This window comes from Bufo bufo, chromosome 1 (genome assembly GCF_905171765.1).
Source record: "Bufo bufo chromosome 1, aBufBuf1.1, whole genome shotgun sequence".
NCBI lineage: Eukaryota > Metazoa > Chordata > Amphibia > Anura > Bufonidae > Bufo > Bufo bufo.
The window spans coordinates 217,147,039-217,162,534 of NC_053389.1; the positions used below are offsets into that span (position 1 = coordinate 217,147,039).

General features: G+C 45.9%; 1 protein-coding gene across 3 annotated transcripts in view; it reads right to left on the reverse strand.

The window, feature by feature from the left end:
• Positions 1 to 724: 724 nt before the first annotated feature.
• RERG (RAS like estrogen regulated growth inhibitor) overlaps positions 725 to 15,496 on the reverse strand; it is an 81,327-nt gene continuing 66,555 nt past the window's right edge. For all 3 annotated transcript variants that reach the window (XM_040435100.1, XM_040435083.1, XM_040435091.1), the window contains exon 5: positions 725 to 1,771. In XM_040435100.1, the coding sequence (XP_040291034.1) occupies positions 1,364 to 1,771 (408 nt within the window). In that variant the 3' untranslated portion in view covers positions 725 to 1,363. The remainder of the gene's footprint in view (positions 1,772 to 15,496) is intronic.

The following is a 15,496-nucleotide window of genomic DNA, read 5'->3' on the forward strand; positions in this document are numbered from 1 at the left end:
ATGTCTGGTCATAGCAAATAAGAAGTGACCTAATACTTGAAAACATAGAAAGGCTGCAATTGTCTCATTGAACACTTATATTTGCTGTTAAATGTGAGAAATGAAGATCACACATTGTGTTCTGCAGTAAGCGCATCCTAAAGGGGTTTTCCAATATTTGGATACTGATGTCCTATCCTCAGGATAGTTAATCAATATCATATCAGCAGGCGTTCAATACCTTGCACGCTTTTAAGCCAGCCGCTACCACCAGAAACTACACTGTGTGTGGAAGGCACTGTACACAGTATAGTTTCTGGCGCCAACATACTGCAGCTCAGTAATCTGACACCACCGCTAAACAGTGTACGGAGCCTTCTGCTGCTAGCTCCATCCACTGTATAGTTTTCTACACCGCCGTCTGCCCACAGCTGATTGGTGGTGGTGTGGGGGGTCGGACATCCACCAATCTGATATGGATGATGACCGTAGCTCCCTGAGATAAACTAAAAGAATTGGGCATGTTAAAATCGAATTGCTTGATCTGGAAGGCCTCCATACATATTTGGCTGGATAATTCGACTGGCCTTTAATGCAGTGGCGTACATAGAGAAGTAAGGGCCCCATAGCAAGGATCAAACCAGGCCCCCCACACAGGACAGAAGGGTTTCTGCCTAAACCCTTTTCAATGACCCTTGGGCCATTTTTCCACTGCCTCATTTTCTAAAAGTTGTTCCTTTAGAGTCCTGATCAAGTTTTCACCTCCAGTAGAAGAGGAGATAATCCCTACTAAGACTGGGTCCTTCTTGCCCAGAGCCCCATAGCAGTCGCATGGTCTGACACTATGGTAGTTATGCCCCTGCTTTAATGTTTACTGCCAGTTTTAGGAAATGGCTACAGGTGCAGATTTTACACTATGGATTTTCATGAGGAAAATCTGTATTTTACAGTGCTACAAAGTGAGATTTTCAAACATCTCACTGACATGCTTTGGAGAGCGTCCACAATGAATAAACTCATAACTTGACATGCGGTGCAGATTTTAAATCCACAGTATGTCAATTTCTGTTGCAGACTACACACTCTGCTCAAATCTACAGCAAGCTCATATAACTCATGCAGACTTTGCAGCAGGTTCCTTGTGAATTTTACACTAAAAATACATCCAATCTAGACGCCCCCTTAGGGTGACTGGGTAGATAAAACAAGCAATCAGTAATGTGCATATAATTGCTGGCACTTATAGCAGTGATGGAGGACACGGCACATAGATGTACAGTATAATTAGTTATTTACAGTGTAGAAAGAGGTCATTTACATGGATACTGCGCTTGTCATTAAACAGAATACAAGAGCTGCTTCCTCCATAATCTTTCTTTTGTTTTCAGCTGCTGATTTTGGTTAACATTTTATTAATAGCTTGTTTAACGTGAGTGGTTGAGCTTCTTCTTCTGGTCTTTCCTTGAATCATTTTCCGCCTTCTTATTTCACGACAAAGCTCATAAAACACCTCTGTGATATTCCCCTCCCCAGTGCAGGCTGAGCACTCATAGAAAGCACATGCCAGTTCTGTTGCTAGTTTCTCACCTTCTTCTGTGCTAACTTGACGAGAGTGACCAAGATCTGCTTTATTTCCCACTAGAATAAATGTGACATTTTTTGGTTTCTTTACTTCATCTAACAGATTCTTAAAAGTCATGACGTCTTCAAAGCTTCCTCTGTCAGTTATGTCATATACAATTATAAAACCTTCTGCCCAGCGGATATGTCCTTCTCTCTGCAATGGGTCTTCCTGAACAAAGAAAGTAAAGAAAGTAAAGAAAAAACAATTATTATAATAAAAGATGGTAATAAATCTACACTGAGAATAGTGTTAGCAAGAAATTCTTAAAAGGGTTGTCTTATCTCACCATTTCCATGGTGAGATGGGACTAAGCGCTTGGCCCTATGTGGCCGGGCTTACGGAAACAGCTGAACGAGCCGGCGCTCTGCTGTTTCCGTAACTCCCATTGTAGTGAATGGGATCTACACAAACAGCAGAGCAAAATAATCTACTCTTCTTCTGTAAGTCTCACCTACAGGTGGTACCTAGTCTGATCTCGATGTGAAGACAGCAAGATGAGACAACCCCTTTCATGTCTCATTATCAAGAAATGGAAAGATGACTTTTTCATTTTTATTTAGGCACAAGAAGAACTGATGTTCATGTTTAAGTCAAACTCTAGGCAAAAAGTCTGTATTTACTGAAGATTATGTTGTTTAATGTGCAAAAATGTTAGTAGGGTTAGCAACCCTAACTTATCTTAACCCATAAAGGGGTTGTCCTATCTGGACATTTATGGCATATCAATAGCATATGCCACAAATGTCTGAAAGGTGCAGGTCAAGAACGAGGCCTCGCTGTGAATGGAGAGAAAGCCATGCAGGGCTATTTTCAGAAGTCCCATAGCAGTGAATGGAGGCGTTAACACGCAGCCCCAAACCCTGGGGATGTTTTTAAAGACCAAGCTACACCAGCAAATGTTCACCCTATATTTCTGTTGAACATCAATGTAAACATATATGGTAAAATAATAGCAAGTAGACTACATAACATTCTACCCATCTTGGCTTACCAATACCAAGTGGGATTTGTATGTAGCAGACAACCTCTCGCTGGTACCCGCAGAATTATTAATCCTGTTCAATGCACAGAATTCCTCAGAACGCTTTCTCTGCTCCTCACTTTGGATGCATTTGATAGGTTTTGTCAGTGTTCATTGGGAATATCTTTAAAGAGGTTGTCTGGGTTCAGAACTGAACCCAGATATATCCCCTTCTTCCCCGCTCAGCCTCTCTGACATGAGCATCAGAGCATTTCATGCTCCGATGCTCTCCCTTGCTCTGCACTGTATCACGCAGGGCAAGGGCTTTGTTGTTCACATTTTTACACTGCTAGGCAGAGACTTCTACCTAGCAGTGTTACCGGTGACGTCACTGGCACTAATGGGCATGATGTCATCAGGCTCAGGGGCGTAGCTATAGGGGGTGCAGAGGTAGCAGTCGCTACCGGGCCCAGGAGCCTGAGGGGCCCAAAGACCCTTGTACCACATGAGAAGACACCTGTTTTATAGAAGGTACATGCTGGTCAAGTTACACCTCTGGCTGGAGGGTAGGTGTTAGGTCAAGAATTTGGCATGGTGGGGGGTGCAGTTTCAATTTTTGCCTCAGGCAGCAGGAAGGCAATGTGCTTCCCTTCCCCTGGCCACAAAGCAATGAGGGATGGGGGGCCCAAGCTAAACTCTTGCACCAGGGCCCATGAGCCTATAGCTACGCCCCTGATCAGGCTCACTGCTAGGGGGAAGCCTCCGCCTAGCATAGCCCGGTACGGCAATACAGCGCGGGGTTAGGGAGAGCATGAAATGTTCCGATGCTCACGTCAGAGTGGCTGTTTGGGGGAAAAAGGGGGATGTGTCCGGGTTCAGCTCTGAACCCAGATAACCCCTTTAATTTGTCTTAGATAAATTTGGCTTTAGTGGCTATATTAAATCAGCCATAATCGCTTTTTATTCTAACCCCTCTGGTACAGTCTGTTCTTCTGGGTTTCCTTGAGATCCATGTAGTATCAGTAATGGAACCAGGAAGGAGAGGCTCCTCTTCCCCATAATTTCTCCTTAAAGGGAATCTGTCAGCTCTGAAACACCCCAAAAGTAGATTAAGCGGTGTTAAGTGACAAGTCCGGTTATAAAATTTTTATCTACATACTTCATAATTTTTATCTTCAAATTGGCTTTCTGACATTGTGCTCCCACAAACCACTAAAATGCATTGAGAGGACTCATGAGCTCACGCACATAATGGATAGGACTTGAAGAGGAGTCCTCTCAGTGCATTTTGCAGCTGGTTTACGGGATCATAGCTTCGTAATTTGAGTATGATGATAAAAATTACATAATCAGACTCAGTGTCACTTACACTGTACACTGTTTACTCTAGTTTGGGGCGTGCTTTGGAGCTGACAGATCCCCTTCTTTAGAGTCCCTGACCACATATAGAGTCCATAGAGTATCTGACCAAATATATTTGAACAGACACCCATATCAAAGGTTTGAAAGTAGGACACGCAGAACACAAAATAGGTTTATATGCAGACAATGTGCTCCTAATATTAAATGACCCTGCTAAGATACCCTAAACAGATTCAGCAACCTACCATACTATAAAGTTAATAAGAAAAAAAATCGAAATTCTCAGCATAGGATTCCCACACAAAACCTGACAAAATCTGTCCACTAAATTCCACTACCCTGCTGCTTAAAATATTTTGGAATCTCCATGAGGGTGCATTCATAAGACCGTATGTATTTTGTGGTCTGCAAAATGCAGATCCAGAACATATGGATGACATCAGTATGATGTTCATTTTTTGCAGACCCATTGACTTCAGTGGGTTTGTGGTCTGCATTTGCAGCCAAAAATAGGACATGTTCTATTTTTTGCAGAATAGACGGATACATAAAGTACACAGAAAACATCCACATCCATATGTCCATTCTGCAATAGATAGATCATGTCCTATTCTTTGCCTCAAATGTGGACCATGGACCCAAAATACATACGGTCGTTTGAATGTACCATAACTCTGCCTACTTCTTGCTCTATTTAACAAAAACTTTAAAACCTTCCTCCACATCATCTAGCAAAAGATGCAATCATATACTAAAATCCCCCGTTCTTGGCGGGTAAAATTTCCACTTCCAAGATGTCAATTCTCCCCACTATGCTATATCAATATCTACTGAATATCCAATGCCTTATGTAATCAACTGCAAAAAGTAAACTTAAAAAAGTACACAGTTTGCAGTTTTGAGATAAAAAATGGAAGTTACGTGGGAAGGGTCTTCCAGACTGAAACACAACCGTCAAGCAACAATACCATCAGACAAAGTTTTGGTGGCAAAACAAACCAAGTCAAGGGCGGAGCGGGAACTTAAAGTGGCCCTGGAAAAAAACCTAAAAGTGACCCCATGTTGTAGGCAAATCCAAAGAAAGGACAAATCCAAGAAGGGACAAAGAAGTAGGCGGGACCAGCAATATTTTACAGCACAAAATACCACCCCAGTAGAACTAAATACCACAGTGCAGCACAAAATACTTCCGCCCAGACGCAGTATTCAACTTTATCACTGTCCAAAGGATAACTATACAGTTGAATTCAGGAGGGTATTTCCTGAGACCATCATATTGTTATGAACCTAGGCTATGGCAATGAGGGGGTGCTTGAGCAGCCCCTGGGTATCGTCCCACTGGGAAATTTCCCTGTAGGGTCTACCAAGTAAACCATAGGTCGAAAGGAACACATCATTGGTTCGTAACTGTTATCCCTCTCAGTGTCCCTGACACACAAAAAGAACAATACATCTCTTGATCATCACACCCAGAGTAATAAAGCTATACATACTAAGAAACCTAAATACCCCCCAAAAAATGTAGAATCAGTGTTATTTCAATTTCCCCCTTAAAATGTACACATTTTTATCAATATATTATATGTATCCCAAATCTGTGCCATTTAAAAAACTACAACTCATCCTGCGAGCCACCATACATGTCGACATAAAGCTAAAAAAATGATGGCTTTCAAATGCAAAAACAGAAAAAAAAGTTGCTGCCTCAACATCAAGAATAACTGTGCTCTCAAGGGTTAAAAATAGAGTTGAGCGGACACCTGGATGTTCGGGTTCGGCAGGTTTGGCCGAACTTGAAAAAAAAAATTTGTGTTCGGGACCCGAACTTGACCTGAACTTGACCCCGAACCCCATTGAAGTCAATGGTGACCCGAACATTTGGGCACTAAAATGGCTCTAAAATAGGCCTGGAAAGGGCTAGAGGGCTTCAAAAGGCATCAAAATGTGCTTAAGAGCATGACCACTGTTCTGCAAACAAATGTGGATAGGGAAATTGTAGTGTACGGGAACTGTAATACCCGTCACTACCAAAGTGTCACTTGGTGTGCTGTCGTCCCTCCTAATTATGGAGAAGTTGGTATATGTCAGTTTTATAAAATGTCATGTAATGCAATGCTATGTGTTTCCCTGTTACTATGAAACTTGCATGTACAGGCCTGCAGGGGTGTCATTCCAGCTTCTAGTCGCTAGAGGGAGCTAGGGAGCCCTAGTTTATATAAGGCTCAGACAGGGAAGCAAAAGTCAGTCTAGACCAGTGTTTCCCAACCAGTGTGCCTCCAGCTGTTGCAAAACTACAACTCCCAGCATGCCCGCACAGCCAAAGGCTGTCCAGGCATTCTGGGAGTTGTAGTTTTGCAACAGTTGGAGGCACACTGGTTGGGAAACACTGGTCTAGACCACAGCTCAGAAGTTTCTAGAGCCTGAGGAAGTGTCCAGAAGCTGAGAGAGACAGAGGCAAAGATCAGGAAAGCAAGAGGTACTCAGAAAGACAGAGGAGGTACTGATTAAAGCTATAGCCAAGGATATAAAGCCAGAACTAGGTTAATGGGCCTTGGTGAAGAATTGCTGTATTCCGGGATCAGACAGAATTAGAGTGCAAGCTCCTGTGCTGCAAGTCCTGTGTTCAACACTCTGTAATCACCCTGCTATAACTGAATTGCCTGCATCGACCGAATTGCAAAATCGACTGTATGCTTAGGAACTGCATTTCCAATATTGTCTCTGCTTGCAAAACTACTAAAGTTGGAGTTCTGTTTTAAAGCTACGTTTCCTCAATTTATTCCTGCATCTGCAAACGGCGTGCCACCGTTTACTTGGCACTGGCGTCACGAACTATTTCTACCTATACCTGCCCTTGCAGAGAGTCAGCCGTACCAGGTTAGTGTTTATTGCACTACATCACCCAGAAACACCTATTGCACACAACTTGAGTACGCTGCACCTCTCTTTTGGCGTTCCACGAACAGGATTCGCACGCTTTCTAGTGCAAGAAGCGTGAACTTTGTGCCTTATACAGTTGCCCTGTGACCAAAGTGACAATTTGCCTGTTTTATTCAAGTGGACTTTGTGGACTGAAAATCATACCCAAAGTGTACCAAAAAACTCTAAAAAGCGCTGTGCAGTGTTGCGCTACCCAGAGGAAGAAAATCGCCGCATTGGAGTGTGGTTTTGTGGACTTTTTACAATCCTGCTTGCTGTCAGTGAATGGACAGCGTTTTGCTAAAGATGGCCACCGGCTGCCTGGAGTAAAGTTTCCCGCGCTGCTGAGGACCTTCGTGGGCGGATCCCTGCAAAGACACAGAGAATCCCGCCCCTCGTCATCATCGCACCGCCGCGGCCCTGCTTCTTCTACGTCATCGGGTGCTCAGGACGTCCGGAACCTCGCGAGACTTGGCCTGCGCAAGACCAGCGATACCGGTAAGCACTTGTAACCGGAGGGAAGGGGAGTGTACCGGCCCCTTTAGTCGCCAGCGGCCACCTCTCAATAGACTACCATGTCAGAGCCAGGAGTGCCTGAGCAGCCGGCCCCAGGAGAGCTTGCGGCTCCTGATCATCCTACAGCCCCTAGCATGATGCCCTTTACCATGCCCTACTATTTCGGGGCCCCATGGTTCCCCCGCTACAGGGGAGAGACCCATACCCTAAGGGACTTTAAAGAAAAGTTGCTGGCACTATTCCGACTGTACCCTATAAATGCTGACCAGCAAATGGAGATCCTGCTGGCGCAGCTGGAGGGAGCTGCCCGCAGGGAAGTGTTATCCTGGCCTGCTACTGAGCGGAGTACTTTAGAACAGATCTTCACCCGCCTCAGAGCCACTTTAGAAACTAGGACTGCCTCAGAGATAAAGATGCACTTCTTTGGCAAGAAACAGAAGTCCGGTGAGTCCCTCCGTGACTATGCCCTATCACTTCAGGAGGCTTTAGGGGCTGTAATCCAGATAGATCCCAAAGAGGCTGATAACCGGGACCAGACCCTGAGGGAACAATTTATCAACGGGGTGTCTAGTGAACAAATAAGGACCCAGTTAAAGATGCTGTCCGCCCAGCACCCTAACAGTGCCTTTCTGGACTTTAAAGAACTGGCTATAAAAATTCTGGGGTCCACAGTATCTCCTGAGTTGAGCGCCCTATCTGAGTCATCAGCCTGCAGGGTGAAACCACTTATCACTAACCGAGCTGAGGCCGGCCAAGCTGTTCAAGTGTCAGCTACTGATACTATTGCCATGCTGACAGAGCAAGTAAATCACCTCACTAAAAGTCTAGAGAAAGTGTGCAGAAAAATAGAGGAATGGGAAAAACCCATAATGCTAGATGAAGAATTCCTGTCACCTCCTAGGCCGTTCCCACCTCCATACCAAGAGACTCACCCCAGGGATCCTGGGAGGCGTAATAGCGGTCGTAAGAAGCCCGTGTGTACATACTGCAAAAAGCTGGGACACACAGAATTCACGTGCTGGCAGTTAAACGGGCAACCCCTGAGGCTGAGGACCAACCCTCGGGAGGTAGAACACTAGGTCCAGAGGATCCAAATTGGATGCCACGTTATGTAGGATCCCATCCTAAAATCAATATAGAGATCAACGGGATCCCCTTTGAAGCCCTATTAGATACTGGGTCTCAGGTCACTACTATTCAGCTGCCTGCATTTGAAAAGTTCTGGGACACCAACCAGTTGACCCAACCGCCTGAATCCTGGGTGGAAATTATCGCCAGCAATGGCAAACCAGTAAAGGTTCATGGATACTGGGAACCCACCCTGCAGGTGGGAGAAGTCACCCTGCCTCAACAGGGAGTGATCGTAGTGCAGGCCGGTGACAGAGGAGGACATCCTGTCATTCTAGGCACCAATGTCTTCAAAAACTGTTATTCAGAAATACTTGCTGTATTACATCAGACTTTGCCCACTGCTTCCTCTGCATCCAGGAGGGTGATTCAAAAGACTATCACTGTGTTAAGTGCCCAGCAGAGGTTTGCTAATGGGAAAGGAGAAATTTGTACTGCCAGGATCCGTGATATTAAGCCTGTGACTTTGCCTCCTAATTCTCAAACTCTTTTGTGGTGTCGTGCTGTCCTGGGAGTCGAAGGCCGAGATTATCCAGCCCTGGTGGAACCAATCCAGATGGAGGATTACCCTTATGTGAGAGCTGCCAAGTGCCTGGTGAACGTCTCCCAAGGTAAAGTACCTGTCCGTCTGATTAATCTGAGTAATCATCCTGTTGCGCTTACTAAGCATTGCCCTGTTGCCCAGCTGTCCCAGGTGTCCTTCCAAGACATCATTCGTCTTCCAGTGACAGAAAAGCCGCCAGCTGCAGACAGCAGATGTTCGCCGGTGACCCAGCCACAAGTGCCCTGGTGGGAAGAGCTCCATGTCGGGGACGAGAATACCCCCCAACGGCAACAAGAAGGGATTATACAGCTTGTCAAGGAGCACCACCAGGCCTTCAGTAAGCATGCCACTGATTATGGAGAGGTGAGTGCCATACAACACACCATACCTACTGGCTCTCATCCTCCTATCAAGGAGAGATACCGACCTTTACCGCCTACTTCATATCAGACTGTAAAGGAAATGATCCAAGAGATGAAGGACTCTAATGTAATCCGGGACAGCCGTAGTCCGTGGGCTGCACCCCTGGTCCTTGTAAAGAAGAAGGACGGTGGTATCCGTTTCTGTGTGGATTATAGGAAAATTAATCAAATAACCCACAAAGATGCATACCCACTGCCCCGCATTGAGGAGTCACTAACTGCTCTGGGCTCCTCTGCCTATTTCTCCACATTGGACTTGACCAGTGGCTACTGGCAAGTACCCATGGCCCCTGCAGATAGAGAAAAGACTGCCTTCACTACTCCCATGGGCCTGTTCGAATTCAATTGTATGCCGTTCGGGCTATGTAATGCCCCAGGAACTTTCCAGAGACTAATGGAGCGGTGTTTGGGTCACAAAAACTTCGAAACAGTGCTGCTGTATCTAGATGACGTCATTGTGTACTCAAAAACATATGAAGACCATCTGAAACATTTGGCAGAAGTATTTGAAATCCTTATCAAATATGGCTTGAAAGTAAAGCCATCCAAGTGTCACCTGCTCAAACCTGCAGTAAGATACCTGGGGCATGTAGTAAGCGGAGAGGGAGTGCAACCTGACCCTGATAAATTAGCAGCTGTCCGTAATTGGCCGGTTCCTACTACCGTCAAAGAGGTGAGGAGTTTCCTTGATTTTGCCGGCTACTATAGACGTTTTATCCCCCATTTTGCTCAAATAGCTGATCCTATCCAGGAACTCTTGAGGGGGCAACCCAAGAAAAGCCCTAGAACTCCTGTGCCCATTGAGTGGAATGAGAAAAGAGAGATAGCGTTCCAATTGCTAAAAAAGAAACTGACCGAGCCTCCAGTGTTAGGTTATCCAGATTATAGCAAGCCCTTCCATCTCTATACTGATGCTAGCAAGCGAGGCCTGGGAGCTGTGTTAGCCCAGATCCAAGAGGGAAAAGAGAGAGTGATAGCATATGCAAGTCGCTCCCTGAAAGGAGCTGAGAAAAATGACCAGAATTATAGTTCCTTCAAACTAGAGTTCCTGGCATTAGTGTGGGCGGTGACAGAAAAATTCAAGGATTATCTAGCCGCCACCCCGTTCATTGCATTCACGGACAATAACCCTCTGGCGCATCTAAATACAGCTAAATTGGGGGCCTTGGAGCAGAGATGGGCCTCTCGCCTTGCCAACTATAATTTCTCTGTAAAGTATCGTGCTGGACGCACTAATGATAATGCTGATGCTTTATCCAGACTTCCCACAGAGACAGCTCCTGATGATGTACGAGATGCTTGGGAAGATGTAGAGATGCCGGCTTTCTATAACAAATTTGCTCAACAGGATCAGGCTCGAGCTACCAATAACAGAGCTGCAGTTCCTTCACCCTCCAGTAGGCCTGATCCTAAAGAAGAAAGGTGGGTGAAACTACAGTCTGAAAGTAGAGTGCTGGGTGAGTTGTTGGACTTCATTACTAGTGGCAGAGCCCCTGAGAGGATTCGGCGTAAGAGTGCAGATCCTGAGCTCATCAAACTGTGGAGACAGCGCCATCAACTCTTCATACAAAAGGGCCTATTGCTACGGAGAAGCCTAGACCCAGTGTCCAACGAGAGAGTGCACCAGATTCTCATACCCCGACTAGATGCAGGTATGGTGTTGGAGATGTACCACAATCAATCCGGTCACTTTGGGGTCCAAAAAACTGAGGCTACTATCCGCCAGCGGTTTTACTGGGTAGGCATGAGAGAAGACATGGAGAAGTGGTGTCGAGAGTGTGTAGCCTGTGCCTTGAAACGAAGTGAGCACCATGATCAGAGGGCACCACTGAGACCCATTGTAAGTACCCGTCCTCTTGAACTTGTCGCCATCGACCATGTAAAACTGGAGCCTAGTCGCTCAGGGTATGCTTATGCCATGACTATTATTGATCATTTCACAAAGTTTGTTGTAGCAGTGCCTGTGAGAGACCAGACAGCCAAGACTACAGCCGAAATGTTCTGGAAGCACTTCCTCCTGCCCTATGGATGTCCGGAAAAGATCCTCACCGATCAAGGACCTGCTTTTGAGTCCCATCTGTTCCATGAACTGTGCCGCTTACACAACTGTAAGAAGATCCGGACGACGGCCTACCATCCTCAAGGTAACGGATTATGTGAAAAAATGAATCAGACCTTGATAGAGATGCTGAGGGCCGTGCCTCCTGAAAACAGAGGAGATTGGCCCAGTCTGTTGCCACAGCTCATGTTCACATACAATCATACCATACATTGTTCCACCGGGTATACCCCTTTTTACTTGATGTTTGGGCGCCAAGGGACATTGCCTGCTGATCATTCATTGGACATACATGTGCCTGATTGCATTAACCCATTACCTAACACCGACTGGGTTGCTGAGCACCAAAGGCGATTGGATGCAGCCAAAGCCATCGTTCAGGAACGTATGGACTTTGCTAGAGACCGACAGCAGAGAGACTATGATCAGGCAGCCCATGCAGAACCCTTGACCATAGGGGCCGTGGTATGGTTAAAGAATAACCGTCGTACCAGCAAATTGGACAGTAAGTGGGAGCGAAGTCCTTATGTTGTCACTGCAATCCCAAATGTTGGAACTCACACTTATGAGATCACCCGGGAAGGCAAGGGATCCCAAATTGTACACCGAAACCGGTTAAAGCTCTGCCTGACACCAGAATCTAGTGACGAGAGTTCTGGATCTGAATATCCTGTGTCAGAGTCAGCAATACAGCCCGAGGATCCTATGCAGGCTGTTAGTAATCTGAGGTATGACGCGGATCCCATGCATTGGCTTCTGACACCTTGGTTGAACTTGCTGGTGCCTGCTCCGGCACCTACTGTAGCTTCACCTCCAGAAGAGCCGGTTCAAGATGCTCCGGATCCAGTTCCCCCTCTCATGGATATTGTTGTTCCAGTTGTTCCTGTTGTTCCAGTTGTTCCTGACCGAGGTCTCACGGATGGAGACCCTCCTGTTGCTCCTCTCCCTTCTACCTCGTTGCTAAGGGAAGAGGAGACCCCTGTGTTGAGAAGGTCTACCCGGATGACCAGGGGACGCCCACCAGTCCGTTTAGGAGACTTTGATTATTCTGGTGGTGTCTCCTCCCAAACAGTTGCCACGGGCAATACCTTACTTGACATTTGTGCGCAAGAATGGACTCCTCCACGTGAGCCCTTGCCTGTGATACACCCACGGGAAACTCCTGGGTAGTTCCGTTATTTTGCTGTTCTATTATGGACTTATTCATTGTCATGGACTATCCTGGTTATAATGTTACGCTGTGCCAGGTCAGCGCCCCCGTTCCATTCACTATCCTGAGAGAAGAGAACGACGCCCCTTGTCACTACCCTTCACTTTTGCCAATTAGACCTGATGTAAATGTAAATGCAGATGAATTACATGTATGTATGCCTGCATGTCTCTATTTTCTATTTCAGGTAGAGATTCCAGTTGGGCGACCCATGATGGAGTACGAGGTCGTACTCAGCTTAAAGCAGTGGGGTATGTAGTGTACGGGAACTGTAATACCCGTCACTACCAAAGTGTCACTTGGTGTGCTGTCGTCCCTCCTAATTATGGAGAAGTTGGTATATGTCAGTTTTATAAAATGTCATGTAATGCAATGCTATGTGTTTCCCTGTTACTATGAAACTTGCATGTACAGGCCTGCAGGGGTGTCATTCCAGCTTCTAGTCGCTAGAGGGAGCTAGGGAGCCCTAGTTTATATAAGGCCCAGACAGGGAAGCAAAAGTCAGTCTAGACCACAGCTCAGAAGTTTCTAGAGCCTGAGGAAGTGTCCAGAAGCTGAGAGAGACAGAGGCAAAGATCAGGAAAGCAAGAGGTACTCAGAAAGACAGAGGAGGTACTGATTAAAGCTATAGCCAAGGATATAAAGCCAGAACTAGGTTAATGGGCCTTGGTGAAGAATTGCTGTATTCTGGGATCAGACAGAATTAGAGTGCAAGCTCCTGTGCTGCAAGTCCTGTGTTCAACACTCTGTAATCACCCTGCTATAACTGAATTGCCTGCATCGACCGAATTGCAAAATCGACTGTATGCTTAGGAACTGCATTTCCAATATTGTCTCTGCTTGCAAAACTACTAAAGTTGGAGTTCTGTTTTAAAGCTACGTTTCCTCAATTTATTCCTGCATCTGCAAACGGCGTGCCACCGTTTACTTGGCACTGGCGTCACGAACTATTTCTACCTATACCTGCCCTTGCAGAGAGTCAGCCGTACCAGGTTAGTGTATATTGCACTACATCACCCAGAAACACCTATTGCACACAACTTGAGTACGCTGCAAAATGACTTAAAATAACATAAAATACAGAAAAATTAAAAATAACAATCTGGATCTAGGAGTAGGAGGTTGAGGAGGCGGTGGATGGGTGTATGTGGCGGTGTAGGTTGACGTGGCGGTGTAGGTGGAAGCGGCGGTGAAGGAGGAATAGGTAGCCAACACTGATTTGTGTGCTTTTTTTTATTTTTAAATTGTGGTATCCCCAAAAATATTGGGACATATAACAAAATAAAACTAAGAATAAGTGCACTTGAGTACAAGAATGGATGGTTGAGGCTGGTATAAATGTCTATTCTGCACAAGGTACGGACAAGTCCTGTGGGATCCATGCCTGGTTCATTTTAATAAACGTAAGCTTGTCCACATTGGCTGCGGCCTGTGATAATGCTCTCTGCCATACTAAACACACGTTCACACTATACACTGGCTGCAGGGCAGGTCAGCACCTCCAAGGCTGACAAAGCTTTTCCACATTTTGGCCATGCTAACCCTGCCTTCTCAGGTGCTGGTGGTGCCCCAGCTGCATTGGCGACCTTTTCCTCCTCCTCTGCCTTCGCCTTGTGCTTCCACTGTGCCCCCGCTGTCAGGCGGGAATGCCATCAGCAGCGTGCGCTTATAGTCGCGCATCTTCCGATCAGTAACAGATGTTTTCACTAAATTTAGTTCCCTGTCAGCAATGCAGAGCAGGGGTTCATTCACGGCAAAAGTGGGTTCTTGTCACCCAGCAATAGAACAGAGGATTTTGAGAGATTTAGGCCCCTGTCAGCAATGCAGAGCAGGGGTTTATTCACGGCAAAAGGGGGTTCATCTCACCCAGCAATAGAACAAAGAATTTTGAGAGATTTAGGCCCCTGTCAGCAATGCAGAGCAGGGGTTCATTCACGGCAAAAGGGGGTTCATGTCACCCAACAATATAACAGAGGATTTTGAGAGATTTAGGCCCATGTCACCCAGGCACAGCAGGGGTTCATGTCACCCAGCAATCGAACAGAGGATTTTGAGAGATTTAGGCCCCTGTCACCCAGGCACAGCAGGGGTTCATTCACGGCAAAAGGGGGTTCTTGTCACCCAGCAATAGAACTGAGGATTTTGAGAGATTTAGGCCCATGTCACCCAGGCACAGCAGGGGTTCATTCACGGCAAAAGTGGGTTCTTGTCACCCAGCAATAGAACAGAGGATTTTGAGAGATTTACGCCCTTGTCACCCAGACTCAGCAGGGGTTCATTTACGGCAAAAGTGGAATCATGTCACCCAGCAATAGAACAGAGGATTTTGAGAGATTTTGGCCCCTGTCAGCAATGCAGAGCAGGGGTTCATTCACGGCAAAAGGGGGTTCATGTCACCCAGCAATAGAACAGAGGATTTTGAGAGATTTAGGCCCCTGTCACCCAGGCACAGCAAGGGTTCATTCACGGCAAAAGGGGGTTCATGTCACCCAGCAATAGAACAGAGGATTTTGAGAGATTTAGGCCCCTGTCACCCAGGCACAGCAGGGGTTTGTATACGCCAAAAATGGTAAAATATCATCCGACAATTGAAAATAAGATTTTTTTCAATTTAGGGCACTAAAATTGGCACTTTTTTGCATTAAAATGGCTCTAAAATAGTCCTTGAAAAGGCTAGAGGGATGTAAAAGGTAGTAAAATGTGCTTAAGAGCATGGCAATTGCTCTGCAAACAAATGTGGATAGGGAAATAACTTAAAATGAAATAAAATAA